The 17,909-nt window shown below is 37.0% G+C and overlaps 1 protein-coding gene across 1 annotated transcript in view; it reads left to right on the forward strand.

Moving 5' to 3' along the window:
• The first annotated feature begins 1,935 nt into the window (after positions 1 to 1,935).
• LOC123871199 (fatty acid synthase-like) overlaps positions 1,936 to 17,909 on the forward strand; it is a 30,962-nt gene continuing 14,988 nt past the window's right edge. Inside the window, exons 1-19 of the mRNA XM_045914841.1 lie at positions 1,936 to 2,097; positions 2,679 to 2,871; positions 4,068 to 4,188; positions 4,894 to 5,097; positions 5,910 to 6,026; positions 6,295 to 6,473; positions 6,836 to 6,978; positions 7,531 to 7,734; positions 8,056 to 8,242; positions 8,726 to 8,888; positions 10,105 to 10,274; positions 10,559 to 10,710; positions 11,814 to 11,997; positions 13,040 to 13,188; positions 13,603 to 13,787; positions 15,184 to 15,303; positions 15,638 to 15,747; positions 15,988 to 16,178; positions 17,733 to 17,890. Of these exons, the coding sequence (XP_045770797.1) occupies positions 1,951 to 2,097; positions 2,679 to 2,871; positions 4,068 to 4,188; positions 4,894 to 5,097; positions 5,910 to 6,026; positions 6,295 to 6,473; positions 6,836 to 6,978; positions 7,531 to 7,734; positions 8,056 to 8,242; positions 8,726 to 8,888; positions 10,105 to 10,274; positions 10,559 to 10,710; positions 11,814 to 11,997; positions 13,040 to 13,188; positions 13,603 to 13,787; positions 15,184 to 15,303; positions 15,638 to 15,747; positions 15,988 to 16,178; positions 17,733 to 17,890 (3,077 nt within the window). The 5' untranslated portion in view covers positions 1,936 to 1,950. The remainder of the gene's footprint in view (positions 2,098 to 2,678; positions 2,872 to 4,067; positions 4,189 to 4,893; positions 5,098 to 5,909; positions 6,027 to 6,294; positions 6,474 to 6,835; positions 6,979 to 7,530; positions 7,735 to 8,055; positions 8,243 to 8,725; positions 8,889 to 10,104; positions 10,275 to 10,558; positions 10,711 to 11,813; positions 11,998 to 13,039; positions 13,189 to 13,602; positions 13,788 to 15,183; positions 15,304 to 15,637; positions 15,748 to 15,987; positions 16,179 to 17,732; positions 17,891 to 17,909) is intronic.

Consider the following 17,909-nt stretch of genomic DNA (forward strand, 5'->3'; position numbering starts at 1 on the left):
GTAGTAGTCAGTTTGTCCGTCCGTCCGTGTGTAACAGCCATTTTACTCAAAAACTAGAACTGATAAATTATAAATTAGCAAAGTTATGAAAACCTACTTACTACATCTGTACAGACGTCTACATTTAAATGGTGAAATCCTGAACATGATAAGCGAGAGTCAAAAAAAATTATTATGCCCGCAACTTCGTCCGCGTGGACTACATAAATTTCAAATCTCTATTCTACCCACTCATGCGTTGAATTTTCAAAATCTGGAGGATATCTACGTCACGATAGGCATGCCTTAGCTTAATCCGTCCAGTAGTTTGAACTGTGCGTTAATAAATCTTTTCCTTTTATATAGGTACCTATTCAAGAGATATATCTAGGTACTTAATACTAAATGATGCCTGCGAACTCATCCCCGTGTATTCAGGATAAAAGTTGTTTATGTCCGTCCCCAGGATGCAAGCTACTGTAGGTACTAAGTAGATAATGCCCACAAATTCATCTATAGGGATTTATAAAATCCCGTGGGAACTCTTTAATTTTCTGGAACCAAAAGTAGCCTAGTATGTCCTTTCCCAAATATACCTATCTGTACGTAATTTCGTCAAAATCGGTCGAAAGGAAAGCCGTGAAAAGCTAGCAGAGAGACAGACAGACGCAAAGACACTTTCGCATTTATATTAGTAAGGTATGGATTAGTATGGATATGGATGTAATTATTCAAATCACTTAAAAAAATGCTAATGGAATACAATAGTACGAACTTAAAAGAAAACAACATAGGTATATAAAAAGCAAAAAAAAGAAATGCAGTTAGTATGCTTTTGGTAGCATAAGATATCCAGCTTTTTTACAGTTTCATTTTGGAATTAAAAATAAACTAGGTAAGTCAGTTTTTTTTAAATTAATAGCATCTTGTAACTTTGGGCGGCCACACGCATAGCTTAATAATTACTATAATCATTGTTACATTGTCTACTCGGTGCGGTCAGCAGCATGGCGAGATTCTGTCGTGCGGTCGAGCAGTTTACCGCAAGCTTCACACGGGCAGCTAGACTGCTTCAAGCTGCAACTGCATAGTGAATTTCAATACATACTCGTATATTGACTTCTCGAGTCGAGTCACTGCTCACGCGCAGTTACTCTCTCCGCCCGCATTCCTTCTCTACGTCCGTCGCTCGCGCCTCCTGCCCGCGACTGATCTAGCAGTTGAAACCGACTGCTGCAGCAGTTATCAATGGCAGCTTCAAGCTGTTGATTAATTAATGACTGCTCGCGCGTTCTGTGTAATTTGATCACTGGCAAACTGCTCGAGCTGCCTTTGTAGGAGCCTTGCCGGCCTAAGATAGACCTACACTGCCTGCCTCGGGCTGCTCGAGTGCTCTGATACAGTTATACCTCTTTATCAACTGCAGATGAATTATTAACTTCTCCAGCTGCTGAAAACAACTGCTCAAGCAATTAAACTCATCTTTATTAATCGACTGCCCAAAAAAGAAGTGTAATCTTTTCAGAGTTCATACTTATAATTATATGTTCCCATGTGAGCTCCTTTAGTTCACCATAACTCTAAATGCCTGATCAGATTTTGGATGTATAAAGTAAAAGTAAAATATTCTTTATTGTACACCAACAAGACAGTAATATATAAATAACATTATAGATTTATGTACAAAAGGCGGCCTTATCGCTAAAATAGCCATCTCTTCCAGGCAACCTTAGGGTGAGGAGATAATAAAAATTAAAGCAAGTGGAAGGATGTATAGGGCATCGTTAGAAATCTTAGTCTTTATCATTTCGAGTGATATTGGTTATTTTAAAAAAAATTGGCGGCTGTATGGCATTCTTATTGCGGTACGGTATTTTTCTCAATTATAATTCGTTTCTTGGCAGGGCAGTCGTGTTTTTTTTTTAATTACAACTTAATTTATAGATCGCTTATTTTAATCTTTCAGATGATATGGCACCGACGCCAAAAAACTTATTATTAAAAGAGGAGAGAACAGCAAATGATGGATGCGATGATACAGTCGTAATATCTGGAATGGCGGGTATATTTCCAGATTCCAATAGTGTGAAGGACCTATCAGATATTCTGTATAACAAGGTAAAACCTAACGGCGAATATGGGCGGCAAAAACCTAAGCAGGAAGAACTTCTTGCAGAACTTTGCAAAAAGATTCCAGATTTGCCTGAAATGCAGGCAAATTTTGTTTAATAGGGTATTGTCGCACTAAATTAAAAAAAAAAAACGATATACCTAGTCTATATTGAATTGGATCTTATTAGTATGCAATTATACTTAATAGCGAAGTTGAAAATAAAAAATTAGTTCGCACAGCGCCAAACAAACTCTCTGTCTCCTAAGAGATAAGTGTCGTAAAGGGACGCGTGACCATCGACATTAATTTCTCGGGTCAAGACGTGACCAAGTGAGGCCGGCATGCAGGCTGATTCGCTAACTCAGTATTCAACGCTAAATGATAACCGTCAAGCTCATTTGACATTGGTTGGTTCTACACTGCTGCTTATTGAGTGCTATTAAAATAATTTTTCGTATAAAACATTCAATGGATTAAAAATAAATGGCAAATGAGCTCCGCGACTATCATTCCGTATTGAGTTATCGAATCACCCCTCTGGTACCTAAAAACATGAATGATCAAATAACCTGTCTTATGTCCATAGATAAACCCAGTAAACAACGAGAACAGCCGCTGGAATTATGACCACCCCGAAGTAGCTCAGTACACGGGCAAAGTGCCTGGAATTAATTTATTCGATGCGCAGTTCTTCAAAGTGTTCTACCATCTTGCCAATAACATGGAACCGATGACCCGCAAGTTGTTAGAAAAGACATTTGAAGCTATTTATGATGCTGGTGAGATTATTTTATTTGCTGGTCAACGAGATGCATGAGAATTTCGTTAGTGCAGAACTTCGTTAACAGTATGAGACTGTCCAGCGATTTTTATTCTCGTCCGTTCTCGTTCGAAATTGCTGGCGTGCGGACAGAAAAAAGCCGATTGACGTTTTTAGGGTCCGTACTTCAAAAGGAAAAACGGAACTCTTATAGGATCACTTTGTTGTTTGTCTTTCTGTCTATCTGTCTGAGTGTCCGTCTGTCATGTCTATCAAGAAAGTTTATAGATTACTTCCTTCCGTTGACCTAGAATCATGTTTGGGAGGTAGGTAGGTCTTTTAGCTAGCACAAGTAAAGGAAAAAATTCGAATACCGTGAATTTGTGGTTACATTACAAAAAAAAACTAAAATGTGTAATTAATATTTTCAAAGCCAAGTGGGGTACAATATGAACGGTTTTCTTTCCCTGTACATTCTAAAACAGATTTTTATATATTTTTATGCGTAATAGTTTTTGATTTATCGTGCAAAACGTCGGACAATCGACCTGCCGCTTGTCTTTGTTGTTCTATGTCTAGGCGTTGAGTACAGATACAGAGCTTTTGATCGTATTTAAAACTAGCTGTGCCCGCGACTTCGTTCGCGTAAAATAGTGACTTTTCGGGCAGCATATTTCCGTGATTCTTTAAATTGACATAACTTTTTTATTTATGAACCGATTGACATGAAATAAACACTAAATGTTAAGTGAAGCTTACTAAAATATATTAGTGAAAACCGTATCTAAATCGAATAAGCCGTTTCTGATATTAGCGTGCACAAGCACACAGACAAACAGACAAACAAACAAAAAAAAATTAATTACAATTTCGGGTTCGGCATCGATATAATAACAACCCCTGCTACTTTTTTTTATATATTTCCATTGTACAGACACCACTTTTCTACAATTTTATTATATGTATAGATTGTGTGCTCTTTCGTCCTCGCACTTTCAACCGGCTCCGTTTGAGTCTATAGTTCAGTTGTGTTAGTAAAATTAACACCTTTAAATTGCAACTATTGTTCTAACTTTAAGCAAATGCCAACCAAAATCGTGGGCAGCACCGACACTTGCTGACATCTCTGCGGCACTTGCGGGACGCCTCTTCGGGCGGGAGCTTTTGGTTATTTGTATTTAACTAACGAATTATATTTTCTACACCTACCTACAGGTATGTGCCCGGAAGAGCTTTCTGGAAAGAAAGTTGGTATCTACATCGGTAACGAAAATTCTGAAACTGAACAAGTTATCAGTGAATGGAATGAGGCAAAGTTTGGAATCTCTTTATTAGGGTTTGTATAAGTTGTAATTATTAAACTATTGTCATCGTCATTATCATTATAAATATCCATAATGCATACGCGTCCATAATTTTGAGAGCACGACTCATACAACACAGTACAATGCAATTCTTTATTTGCATAATGTGTATAAGTAGGTACATACGGTATTAAATCTAAGAAACATAGTTCAGCACATTAGCCATGTCGGCGTACAAATATAGTAGACAGATGGCCGACACCGGTTTTTTAGTTACAAGTTAGTCCTTGACTGCGTGCTCACCCGGTGATCGCAGTTAAGTGTATGACATGGTAAATATGTATTAGATTACATAATTATATTTTAATATGCCAAAACAAACTCGGTACCTATTTCATAGAATGACTAGGTATTCCAAAGAACGACTGAATTACATACATTTCCGGTAACAAAATACATTTTGCAATTACTTAAGTAAACATGGCATAACATTTTAAATTGGCTATTTGAAAAAAGCAACCGCCGAGTTTATTGCTAGTTCTTCTCGGCAGGATATGCATTCTGAACAAACGCAACGTAGATGTAGGTGACGATTCAAAAGCACTTGTAAAAGTTTTATTTGAATAAACTTGTTCTATTCCTATTTGTATTGTGTCCATCAACTGTGTTCGACAACTTGGCCAACACAGATGCAGATAAATAGATAACTAAGTAATTAAATTATTCTTTTCTGACAGGGTTTCTAAAACAATGTATGCCAACCGCATCTCTTATTGGTTAAATGTGAAGGGTCCGTCTTTGGCCATCAATGAGTCCGGCTGCAGTTCCATCAAAGCTTTAGAGCAAGGTTACCTCGCCATCAAACGCGGCGAGTGTGAAGCTGCCATCGTCGGAGGATCATCACTTTGCTTGCATCCTCAGTCAACCATACATTATGGAAGGTACTTCTAATTTTATCTTTAAATAATGTTAAATAGGATTAAAAGATCTCCCACGTTGTCAGAAAGTTGGGAATATCACATTGCTACAAGCGCAATAGCCGTGATCGGCTCAATGTATGGTGTAAATTTTATGGTTTTATTGCTATACAGAAGTGCATTTTGTCATAAGTGCAATAGTATCATACATAGTTAGCCAATCAGAGGTGATTGCAATCGCCACATTTTATCAAACTATCAGAGCAGTAGACTTCCCGTAGCTGGTTTAAATCATGATTGTATTATTTAATACATATTATGTAACTAGGGGATGCCCGCGGCTTCATCCGCGTGGATTTCTGTTTTTTTAAATCCCGTAGGAACTCTTCAATTTTCCGGGATAAGAAGTAGCCTATGTCCTCCATGATGTATCCCAAGTCTGTACCAAATTTCATTAAAATCAGTTCAGTGGTTGGGCTGTGAAAACGTAGCAGACAGACAGACAGACAGACAGAAAGACAGACAGACACACTTTTGCATTTATAATATTAGTATGGAAGTATGGATTTCCTTAGGAATATGTAGATACACTTAATTAATTAATTAATTACTGGCAGTAAGCGATGCTGTAGCTTAGTGGGTAGAGCGTCGGGCGCGAACCCAGAAGGCGCACGTTCGATTCCTGCCGGTTTTGCAATTTTTGATATGTATTTAAAAATTATTTAGATGGTTATCGATGATTAATTACTTATCATTATCATCTAATAAAATTAATAATCTTACTTTAATCATCGTTAATTCTCAATGGTTCACAATGAAAAATTCTTATCTTTTAGAGCAACGAAGATAAGTATGGATGGTAAAACGAAATCCTTTGATACTGAAGCTGGTGGCTGCGCTATATCTGAGGCAATTGGCATTCTATTCCTTCAAAAAGCTAAAAATGCTTTAAGGTACGTCATGCGAAAAAAATAGGTTTATACCTATTATTATTAAGGATGTCATATCATAAGGTTAAAAATTAAGAAATAAACTAATTTATTTCATTTCAATTCAATAATTTTTACTACGAAGTCTCATAGGCTCACATGGCATCCAAATTCCAACCGCGTAGTGTAGGTTCCACTATCAGATTCTTGAATAATAAAGTGCCAAGCCCATTTTTTAGTTCTTCCTTTTTAGGAATGAATGTGATACAGGTGTTATTCAATCTTATTTCAGAGTTTATGCCGATGTTGTACATGTGAAAAATGAATTTATTTCACTTCCTCGAGATAAAGCAGGTCCAAGATTTGGTTTTTATCGAGATCCAGAAAACATGGCCAACTTTATAAGACAGTTTTATGACGAAGCGAAAGTACTGCCACAAGCTATTGAATATGTAGAAGCCTTTGGTTCAGGTATGAGCCGACCTAGTAAAAACATTTAGATCCAAACAAACAAACAAAAAAATACTTATTTAAAATGTATAGGTACTTATACCATAGGAGTAGCTTATACTTCCTTAATAAGGAAGCAGGACGAAATGAAATACATATGCTAATAAAAAAACAAAATAGTGTATCTACTGCAAATGTATGTGAAGTTTAGTTTAGTGACCACAAACCATATATTAGTGGCGCCCCCAGAGCAAGTTTTTTTATATTTCTGGTAAAGCTTTACATTACTTATTTTTGGTTTACTACATTTTGTTTATGTATACAACTTCTGAAGGCAGAGGCAATATAAAAATACATTTATCTTAGTAATTAATTACTTACAGCTGAACCGGAAGCTGATAAAGCAGAACTAAAGGCATTTGAAACAGTTTACTGTACCAACAGAAGTGATCCTCTTTTAGTGGGCAGTGTTATGTCAAACATTGGATATGCCGAAGCTTCATCGGGGATAGCAGCGATCACCAAGGTGAACAGAAACGCTATGATTTGTATATAAAAATCTTTACTTGAAAGTGCTCAGTTTAATAAATTATTCATAGTGTCGACTAATAAAGTGTGAATAACTCACGCCAAACTCATTATTTTGACTAATTTCAAAAACTGAACAATTTTTAGTAAAGATTTTTTACATAAACCTGTAAAGATGATACTGCCATTATATTTATTTTAATGGCGCAATTGGAATGCCAAAAGCCTACTTTGTCGTATTAGTTTACAAATCCCGAAAAACCAAATTAAAAATGTAATTTCGCGGTTAGATACCGGTTACGGTACGGTTAAGTATCTACTTTGTATGCGCGCTCCGGATATCACGTTAAGTCATCAATACCGATTATTATTACCACTTAAACCTGATAATATGATCGTTGAACCTAAATCGAAATTGCTATGTAGGTACTCGTCGAGTCGTATGCAAAGTCATCTACTAGCATAATAATTGTCCTGGGGAAACCTTCTACAATAAGTAAAATACGTAGCAGAGCAAGTTATACTTACAGAGCAATTTTTTTTTCAATAGGTCCTTTTAGGGTATCACCATGGGCAGCTCGCGGGCAATTTGCACTGTGATTCGCCAAGACAAGATGTAGATGCTTTGCGTAATGGCCGTATGCGCATTGTTACCGATCATCAGACTTTTGGACGGACATACACTGCTGTTAATAATATCTCTCTGAATGGAAGTAATGCTCATGTCCTGTTAAATGGCCATTACAAACCAAAGGTAAACCTAACCCAATATTGTACCAATGATCGATGTAGTATTACAAATGATAAGTACTAGCTTATTATTCTATGCGAATACTATATGATACATGCTAATTCGTCCGTGTGTATATAGGCTTGTTAAATTTGTTTTAATTTTGATTTCTTAATAAATAATCTACGGTAAAAACCTACGGTACTGTAGGTACGGTAATATCAACGGTAAAAAAATATTCATAGTACACAAAATTTTAAGCATTCCAAAACCACATAATCAAAACTGTATTATAATGATGATATATGTATTGTTAAACTTAACCTGACCCAACATTTCTTTAAGGATATTTCAAGGTATAAGGCAAATTTCCCGCAATTAGTTACTCTATCAGGCAGACAAGAATCATCTGTTGAGAAGATGATTCAGGATTTGAAATCTCGTCCTATTGATCCAGAGGAATTGGCCTTACTCCGTAATATTCACAAAACCAGAATTTCTGGTCATTTAGGAAGAGGATTTATTCTTCTTGGTGAGTGTTTTTATAGAAATACATTTCATCTAATATTAAGTATGTTAAAAGTATTAAATGTGTAATGTTGTTTAATTTTTAAATGTGCCTAATGCCTACTGCCTGTGCTAGTGTAATAAGCGCAGGCTTATAGGCATGTGACCGATATACCTAAATATCAAAACGAAACCGAAATCCGATTACAGTTCGACCGATTTCACAAAGCATTTTTATCACGGAAATCGTCGTCGTCGCGAAAATAGGAAAGAGGTAGGTACGACGAACACGACGGATTAGGCATTTAGGCACTTGTAGATTTTAGACCTCATAACTAGTTAGGTAGAAGACAAAGTTTTAGGTTTTGAATAAAGCGCTCTGGGCATTCCTGAGGATGCTTAGTTCAATGGCAATGTACCGGCATTTCGGCTTCGGACTTTAACATAATAGAATACGAGTACCTATAGTTGGAGTTGAGTTCTAAATATTTTTAATGGTTATTTTAAGATACAAGTGAAAATAACGAAACTGTATGTCTACATGAAAAGTTAAACTACTACGACGATGCCAAGCGACCTCTGTGGTTCGTATACAGTGGAATGGGCTCCCAGTGGGCCGGTATGGGAGCTCAGCTCATGAGGATTCCTGTGTTTGCTGCGGCCATTGAGAGGTTTGTGAACAATTTTCCACATTTGTCTTTAAGTGATACTTAATTGCTTAAAATGCACATAATTCCGAAAAGTTCGAGCCTGAAATCAAACCCCGGACCCTCCGCCAAGGAGAAACATTGGGCAGTAGACTACCACCGCTTTTTTGATTCATTGAAAATATATGGTAGTAATAATATGTTGACGGTTATAAAACATAGTGCTGAAGGAAATTTTAGATCTGCCATTGTATAAAATTTCAAAATTGCAAATGTGTAAAACATTTTATATTTATTTTGTAGTAGTAGTCTATTTTACAGTTATATGTTATACATACTTAACTAGGACCTCATTTGGATGCTGCTGCACTAACCCGTGCTTTCGCGATTCGCTTCTGTCTGGAAGAGATCGCTTTAGCGAGATCAAAGACAACCTTTGCACGCTACAGCTATTATGGTACGTTTACATGCTTGCCAAGGCTCGACAAGCATCCACAAGCACAAGCGTGTAAAGAGGCCGTTTGGCTTGGCTTGCGTGAACTTGCGGGCGCTTGTATCCGATGGACTAGTGTCGGTTTTTTGACACAAATCAAAGGACGTTTGCGGCAAGCGCTTGCGACGTGTTTACACGTTGGCGCGCCTTTATTAGCCGCTGTGATTTCGTGACGAACGCACGTCTAGTTTTCTATTCAAAACGAGTGGCTGGTCGAACGAAGAGAGATTTGATTGCTTGTATTTGAAATAAAAGTAATTTTGAGATTGAGATTGCTTGTATTTGAAATTAAAGTAAGTTAAACTGAACGTAATAGCCGATATAAGTTCAGTGTCCGCCATGCTTGGATGTCCGTAGCACACTGACGCATTCGCAAGCGTGTAAACGACTTCCAAATACCAAGCGACATTTGTGAACGCTTGGGGCTTGTGGATGCTTGTCGAGCCTTGGCAAGCGTGTAAACGTACCTTTAGATCCTTGTATGTTTACTATGAGTGCAATAAAGTATACATAAAAAAGGAAAATAAACATTTTTATATTGAGGTATTGATGAAATAATGAACTGATGAATATCTAAAAAAACAAACACGACAGTAGCGCGCGCTACATGCTCTTATGCTTACAAATTAAGACGTATCATAATAGCCGTAATTGTATAAACTATGTTGGCTACTTTGTATACTCCTGTGCGCAAGTCAATGCTGGTAATTTATTAAAATTCCAATAATCTTTCGCCTAAAATAACAGATGTCGGCGTGTCTTGGAACCCAAAGGAGTGGACATTGTGCACATAATCACATCTACAGACGAAACAATCTTTGACAATATTCTCAACTCTTTCGTCGGAATCGCTGCTATTCAAATTGGACTAACGGAAGTTTTACATGAACTCAAAATCTTTCCCGACATGATTATTGGTAAAATATTTTTTCTTAACTGATTTTCCTAGTAGTTTTCAGTAGAAATAGCGAGGTGTTTGAAATATTTTAACAGGCTCCACATTCGCCTTAATTTGCTAGCAAGTTTAATTGCAGCCAAGTGCTAAACCTACTCACTAGTCTACTATTACAACTTTAAACAAAAACTCGGAAGTACCTATGAGTTAGCTTTAACTATTGTATCCTGTCTTTCTGGTTTAAAATAAGCAGGAAAAGAAAAGAAAAAGAGAAATTTTGTTCAAAAATAACTCCTTTATTCACAGGACACAGTGTGGGTGAGCTAGGCTGCGCATACGCAGACGGGTGCTTTACCGCGGAGGAAATGATACTGTCTGCATACAGCCGCGGTCTGGTCTCCGTGCAGACGCCTTTCATACGTGGATCAATGGCTGCTGTCGGAGTTGGCTACCAACAGGTATCTACATATTTTAGCCGACTTGAAAAAACAATGATTCTAGGTACACTCTGTTTAAGATTTGAATAAAATGTAGCCACTATCATTTTTCGGGTTTGCAACTACTTACTCGTATATCTATGCAAAAAATCACGTCAATCTGATGCTTCGTTGCGACGTGATTGAAGGACAAACCAACAAATAAAAAAACTTTCGCATTTACATTTTATGCGTAGTGATGCACAGAAATCGTCCAGTTAGTTATAAGTATAGGTAAGAACACGCTGCGCGATAGCATATTTTATATTATCTGGCTGAAAACACAAATTAGTGTCTATATCTATACTAATAAATAAAATTGGAGTGTCTGTCTGTAATTTCGAAATAACTACCTCATATTAAGCTCATATGGTTATTTGAACGATACCAACACTGAATCACACGTTTTTAAAATTTTTGTCTGTCTGTCTGTCTGTCTGTCTGTCTGTCTGTCTGTCTGTCTGTCTGTTTGAAAAGGCTAATCTTTGGAACGGCTGAACCGATTTTGACGGGATTTTCACAGACAAGTAGAGGATTGACCAGGGTGTAACATAGGCTACTTTTTTAACCGACTTTCAAAAAGGGAGTTGTGTTTTTCTACCTATGTACACCGAAATCTCCGAGATTTCTGAACCGGTTTGCGTCATTTCTTTTTTAATCGATAGAGGAACTTTGTGACATTGTTTCATAAAAAATTTGGAGTCCAACTCCTCAATCCTGATGCTGCAGGGGATCTGACCAATCCACGCGGGCGAAGCTGCGGGCATCAGCTAGTCAATCCCTAAATATCTATTTTACACACCTTTTCCAAACATGACCGTAATACGGATGTCTCGTGCTATCAGGCATAGTTGTTGAGTGAGGGTGAGTTAAATAACCCTGTATCAATTTTCTGACGCTAGAAGTGGCTTAATTATGTAAATTTTAGATCATCAAATCAGCTTAACTGATCCTTAGAGAGAAGTTATTTAGGCTTTCCATAATTTATTATTCTTTTGTATATTATCGTAGTAATTACAAGCATCTGTGCTATTTAGCGATGGCCGAGCTAAATGCTAACATGAGCGTTGATTGAATTGTTACAGATATCTAAATTGTGTCCACCAGAGATCGAAGTAGCTTGCCACAATGGTCCTAACTCCAGCACAATATCTGGACCCGCTGATATTATGAAAGGATTCGTGGCTCAGCTAACTGCGAAAGGAATCTTCGCTAAAGAAGTACCGTGCTCGAACATTGCATATCACTCGCGATACATAGCTAATGCAGGTACCTATACAGATTAGGTAGGCCGAGGTCACAAACGTCAGGTAGGTAATATGGCTATAAAACCTACCCGAGAATCCGACTGCGCATCCGAAAAGCGATAGAGATCGCTAGAAAAAGTAAAGTTTTATTTATTACCAGAATAGTTTAGGTATTGGAGTGAATATTGGATCGAAGCTTTAATTTTTTTACTAAGCTTTGCCACCTACCACAGGTGTTCTTTGAGTAATTCTGGCGGGAGAGAGGAGGATGTAAACATGCCTGCCATTCACCTCATTTCAAAACAAGTATAAATTAAAAATTTATAACACCCCCGACAAGTGAAGGTTACATACAGTAACTAGAAAAGAGCTGATAACTTTCAAACGTCTGAACCGATTTTCTTGGATGATAGCTAAGAACACTCTCGATCAAGCCACCTTTCAGACAAAAAAAAAAACTAAATTAAAATCGCTTCATTAGTTTAGGAGCTACGATGCCACAGACAAATACACAGATACAGATACAAACGTCAAACTTATAACACCCCTCTTTTTGGGTCGGGGGTTGAAAACTGTAAGTTTAGCTAGGGCTAGCTAGTTTCAAATTTTCCAATAGTTGCTGGACGCTAGATTAAAACGGATCTTATAATACTATAGAGAAACAAAAATTTGGGCTTTCTTTCGCGTACAATAAAATAAAGAAGAGTTTTTAATCGGTTATTTCGGATGCCTCTCAATAGATTTTTTTAGTAAAAATAGCGAGCAAACGAGCTGGCGGAGAAGATAAGAATTTCAACATTACCCAAAAGAGTACAGTTATGAGTAACCTCATTCGTAATAGAAAAACGATTGAGTCACCCAGCAGTCTACAGTAAGTACTTTTTTTAATGTTTTCTGGAGTAGATATGCTTAGAATTACTCAAAGAACATCTGTGGTGAAAGCAAAGCTTAGTAAAAAATGGAAGGCCACGCCGTCTTTACCGAATAACCTCTCTACTAAGGTGAATTATCCCGTTCTGCAGAATTTTTAGGTGCCAAGTTTAGATATATTCAACTGTCCATAGGTCCAGGCCTGCTCAAATATTTGGGTGAAGTGATCAAATTACCCAAAGCACGCAGTAAACGCTGGCTTTCTACATCAGTGCCAGAAGAAATGTGGGATGACCCGATTGCCAAATATTCATCGGCAGAGTATCACACGAACAATTTGCTTGTTAGTATTATTACTCACGGAATTAAAACTATATAGGTACATGTATATATGTTTGGTGTATATATATTACATAGGTACATGATGTTTATATAATACTGTATTTATATATTTATTTTATGCAATAAGTACCTATGTGTGTTCAATTGTCTATGTACTCATGTGCTTATTAATTTTACTATTTGCACCATCCCGCGCTCTGTTCAATTAAATCCTTTCACCAATGGTTGCCTGTAAGACATTGCTTTAGCAGCAAGGCTGCCTTTGTACCCTTTTGTATAGTATCTTTAGTATCTTGCATTGTCTTTCCGTACATAATATGTGTGTGCCATAAAATTTTTTAAATAAACAACTAAAACTTCCTCATAAATGCTATTTGAAGAAATTAAGGTTAAAAAGTTAAAACTTTTATTGCAGAATGCAGTACTTTTCGAAGAGACATTAAGACACATCCCATCAAATGCAGTGTTGGTGGAGATAGCTCCGCACGGTCTCCTGCAGGCTATCCTCAAGCGGGCTTTGCCTGAATCCTGCAGACATGTGCCACTGACAAGACGTGGACACCCCGACAATGCACAGTTTCTATTAGAAGCAATTGGAGAGTAAGATGATTTTTTTAATTAATTGGTCAACTAGCGGTTGCCCCTGAACTTGACCGCGTAGAATTTCTTATTTCCTATGAGGTTAAGTTTTCCCGCTTTAAAACATATTGCCAAAAGGCCAGACTTCATACCGTAATAGACCTGTAGAGATCGCAATTTACATACTTAATGTAGGTACTAAGAGCCCGTGAAGGTCAGACCTTCGTTATTTAACGATCTTCCTGCCGCAGTGGTAAGCGCTGTGGTCTTATTAGTGGGAGATCCCGGGTTCGATTTCCAGCAGGAGTTTGGAATTTTATAACTTCTTAATCTCTGGTCTGGTCTGTTGGGAGACTTCGGTCGTGGCCAGTTACCACATTGCTGGTAAAGCCGTGCCATCAAGCGATTTAGCGTTCCGGTACGATGCCGTGTAGAAACTTCAAAGGGGTATGGGTTTAATATAAACTGCCATACCCCTTCCAGGTTAGCCCGCTTCCATCTTAGACTGCATCATCCCTTACCACCAAGTGAAATTGCAGTTAAGGGCCAACTTGTATTTTACCCCCCTAGCCGTAAATTTTCGTAAAATATTTTCTTAGCTGATGCCTATGTCCTAAAAGAAACGTAGAAATTGTAGTTTTAGATATTTCATGATGAATCAGTTTAATCTCTCTTTTTACCCGACTGCGGCAAAGCCAAAGGGAAGGGTTAAATTATTAAATAGCAGTCTATGTATGTATGTATGTATGTATGTAATAATATGAATGTACGAGTATGTATGTATTGTATGTATGTTTGTATCCAGATCCTGCGTGTTCCACCGTAGTGCCTAAACTACCGGGCCGATTTTGATGAATGAGGTGTCAATTGATTCGTTGTAAAGTTCCGGGTGACATAGGCTATATTTTATACGAAAAAATTGACCTAACGGATGTTACATCAAAAAAATTGGAGGTCTCCAAAAATTTTTTTTGCTATTGTATCGAGTGGGATGTCAAATGAAAGAGGAGAAAATTCTGAGCTCGTGAATATAAATGCGCAACAACATTAAAATAAACCAAGCGACAGAAAAACAATTTTACTCTAATATTCAGCGTTTAAGCGATCGCAGTGGGGTTCTAGCTTTCAACTTTATCTTGTGCGTATTAGATATATGGATTAAGTAGGTGGATTGACTTATTCCAAAATAGTTGACACCAGCTGCAGAATTCGAAGTAATAGGATGATGTAGTCCAGCTTCAGTACTGGTGGAAGAACATTTGTGTTCTTATAAACTTATAAACTTGTCGTTACGGGATCGGGTACCCGTTTCCTTTATCTCTATTCATAAGAAAAATTTCTAATTCTATTTGCTTAGCAGTAAAATTCAGATTTCAGACTTTCCTTAATAGTGTTCAATTCATATGTGTATTTTTAGTCTCTACATGGCGGGGTATAGCGCACATGTGCAGGCGCTTTACCCGAAAGTAGAATTTCCAGTTTCCACTGGAACACCGATGCTATCACATTTAGTAGAATGGGCACATAATGAAAAATGGTAAGTCTTTTAATTTTAAAGAATACTATGTCAATTTTGTTTATTTTTAACCCCCGACCCAAAAAGAGGGGTGTTATAAGTTTGATGTGTGTATCTATGTATCTGTGTATTTGTCTGTGGCATCGTAGCTCCTAAACTAATGAAGTGATTTAAATTTTGTTTTTTTTTGTTTGAAAGGTGACTTGATCGAAAGTGTTTTTAGCTATAATCCAAGAAAATCGGTTCCACCGTTTGAAAGTTATCAGCTCTTTTCTAGTTAACCTTCACTCATCGGGATGTTACAAATTTTTAATTTACACTTGTATTAGTATTTACTGGAGAAAATTTGTTTCAGGGGTGCGATTTATTATGACAATGCGGATAGAAAAGTATCAGCGTGTTGCACGCATGTCCTATCTGTCCACGACGACGATCATCGTTATTTGACAGGACATGTGGTAAGAGGTAATACCAAATTTGTAAGACTTTTACCTTCTATGCATCTTCCTAACCCTAAATTTTACTACAACTAATCATACCATAATAAACGATTAAGTTACTATTTTATTAAGTTAATTAATTTTGAATATTATACATTAGCTATAGCTTCAAGTTTTAAGGTAAATATATTATTGGTTGGACGTTGGAATACAATATGACTAATTTTGGTAATATCACGGTTAATCCTGGATCTTTTTACTATAGGAAAAAATACGTACCCTTTTGCTGCTACCCTTGTAGCAGTTTGGGATACACTAGCTATGATCCTAGGATTGCCAAAGAAGCAATTCTCAGTCCAGTTCTGCGACGTACACCTGCACTCGCAGCCCGCGCTGCACGACCAGACACAATTGCGACTGACCGTAGCAATACATAGAGGGAGCGGTCGCTTTGAGGTAATTCACCAATATCTTCTACCACAGTTCAAATAATAATTTGAGTAGGATCTGTTGGCACAAGCCATTGCAGAGACCGAGGCAGATGTGGCAACTAAACGAATCGATAACTAATAAAGAAAAAAGTTTAAAAAACTATAACCCGACTACGGAAAAATGAGACAACTTGAACCCGACCTGGTAGTACAATAAACTAAAAAGAAAGAAACAAGATAGGTGCTTAGTGCTGTCATCGTCTTGAGTAAGATTCAATACGAATGCCGTGGTCGTGCGTTGTCGACAGCGTATTTCTTATCCTTGATTGACGGCATTCCCAATGATTTTATTTGTCTACCAAATTAGAATATTTTCTTTTTGCTGTCAACAACGCACGACCACGGCATTTGTATTGAATCTTACTCTAGACGATGATAGCACTAAGCACCTATCTTGTTTCTTTCTTTTTAGTTTATTGTACTACCAGGTCGGGTTCAAGTTATCTCATTTTTCCGTAGTCGGGTTATAGTTTAATCAACTTTTTTTTTATTTGAAACTTTTCCGTTTGATGCGAGACGACTAACTGTGATCTCGTGAATGGCCAATAGATGGCGCTGTATGAGAAATAATAATTATAGTAAAATGAGGTTTCTGTTGCTTGGTATATTTTAATAACTATATTTATATTTATGAACTCAGAATTTTCTCCTCTTTCCTTGGACACCCCACTCGATACAATAGCAATTAAAAAAATTAAGACCCTCACTTTTTTTGATGTAACATCCGACTGGCCGATTTTTTTCGTATAAAATATAGCCTATGTCACCCGGGCCTTTACAACGAATCAATTGACACCTCATTCGTCAAAAGCGGCCCAGTAGTTTAGGCGCTACGGTGGAACACACAGAATCTGGATACAAACATACACACATACATACATACATAGACTGCTAAAATCATAACCCTTCCTTTCGGCTTTGCCGTAGTCGGGTAAAAACCAAGTTTTACGACAAGTCGATACAAATTTTGAGAGTTTACAATCGTTTACCCCTCTCTTATTACCTACTTGCTACTTGGTAGAGAATTTAACATTTACCTAAATTATAATATAATATAATGCATCAATTTTAAGACCGGACTCGCCATATTTGCTCTATGTGCCACGTCAAAAGTAGGATTTATTAGTGAAACATACTTTTGACATAGGACTTAATTTTTAAATACGCGTCCGGGTCGTCCAAAAAAAAATGATTTTTTATAAACAAATATTTCAAAAAAAAAAATGAAACAGGCTTCAATAGTCACAAATACTAAAAACTAAAAATAATTTAATTTATTACTGAATATATTATCCATACAAGAGTTAACGTAGTTCTACAATAACATATTTTGGAGCCGGTGCCAATTAGCCGCACGAACCGTGCACTCTTCATATCATTGTTTGTAACTCCACATTGGCACCTCATGGGCACCGGTTATCATGACATCTAAAGACTCAGTTAACATGGCGCGTGAGTTCTCAAAATGTATGCATTATAAAATCATCCGTAGTTTTATAAAACCGTCTCGAACTTTTAGGTTATGGACGACAATATTAAAGTCGTAACAGGTTTTGTTATTGATGAATTAGACAAAAAGATAAAATCCTTCAAAGAAGAAGTCAAGTTTGAGGACGTTATGGAATTACAATTAAATGATATATACCAATTATTGAATGCTAGGGACTATAATTATTGGTAAGTTTTAAGCAATAAT

Source organism: Maniola jurtina, chromosome 13 (genome assembly GCF_905333055.1).
Source record: "Maniola jurtina chromosome 13, ilManJurt1.1, whole genome shotgun sequence".
NCBI lineage: Eukaryota > Metazoa > Arthropoda > Insecta > Lepidoptera > Nymphalidae > Maniola > Maniola jurtina.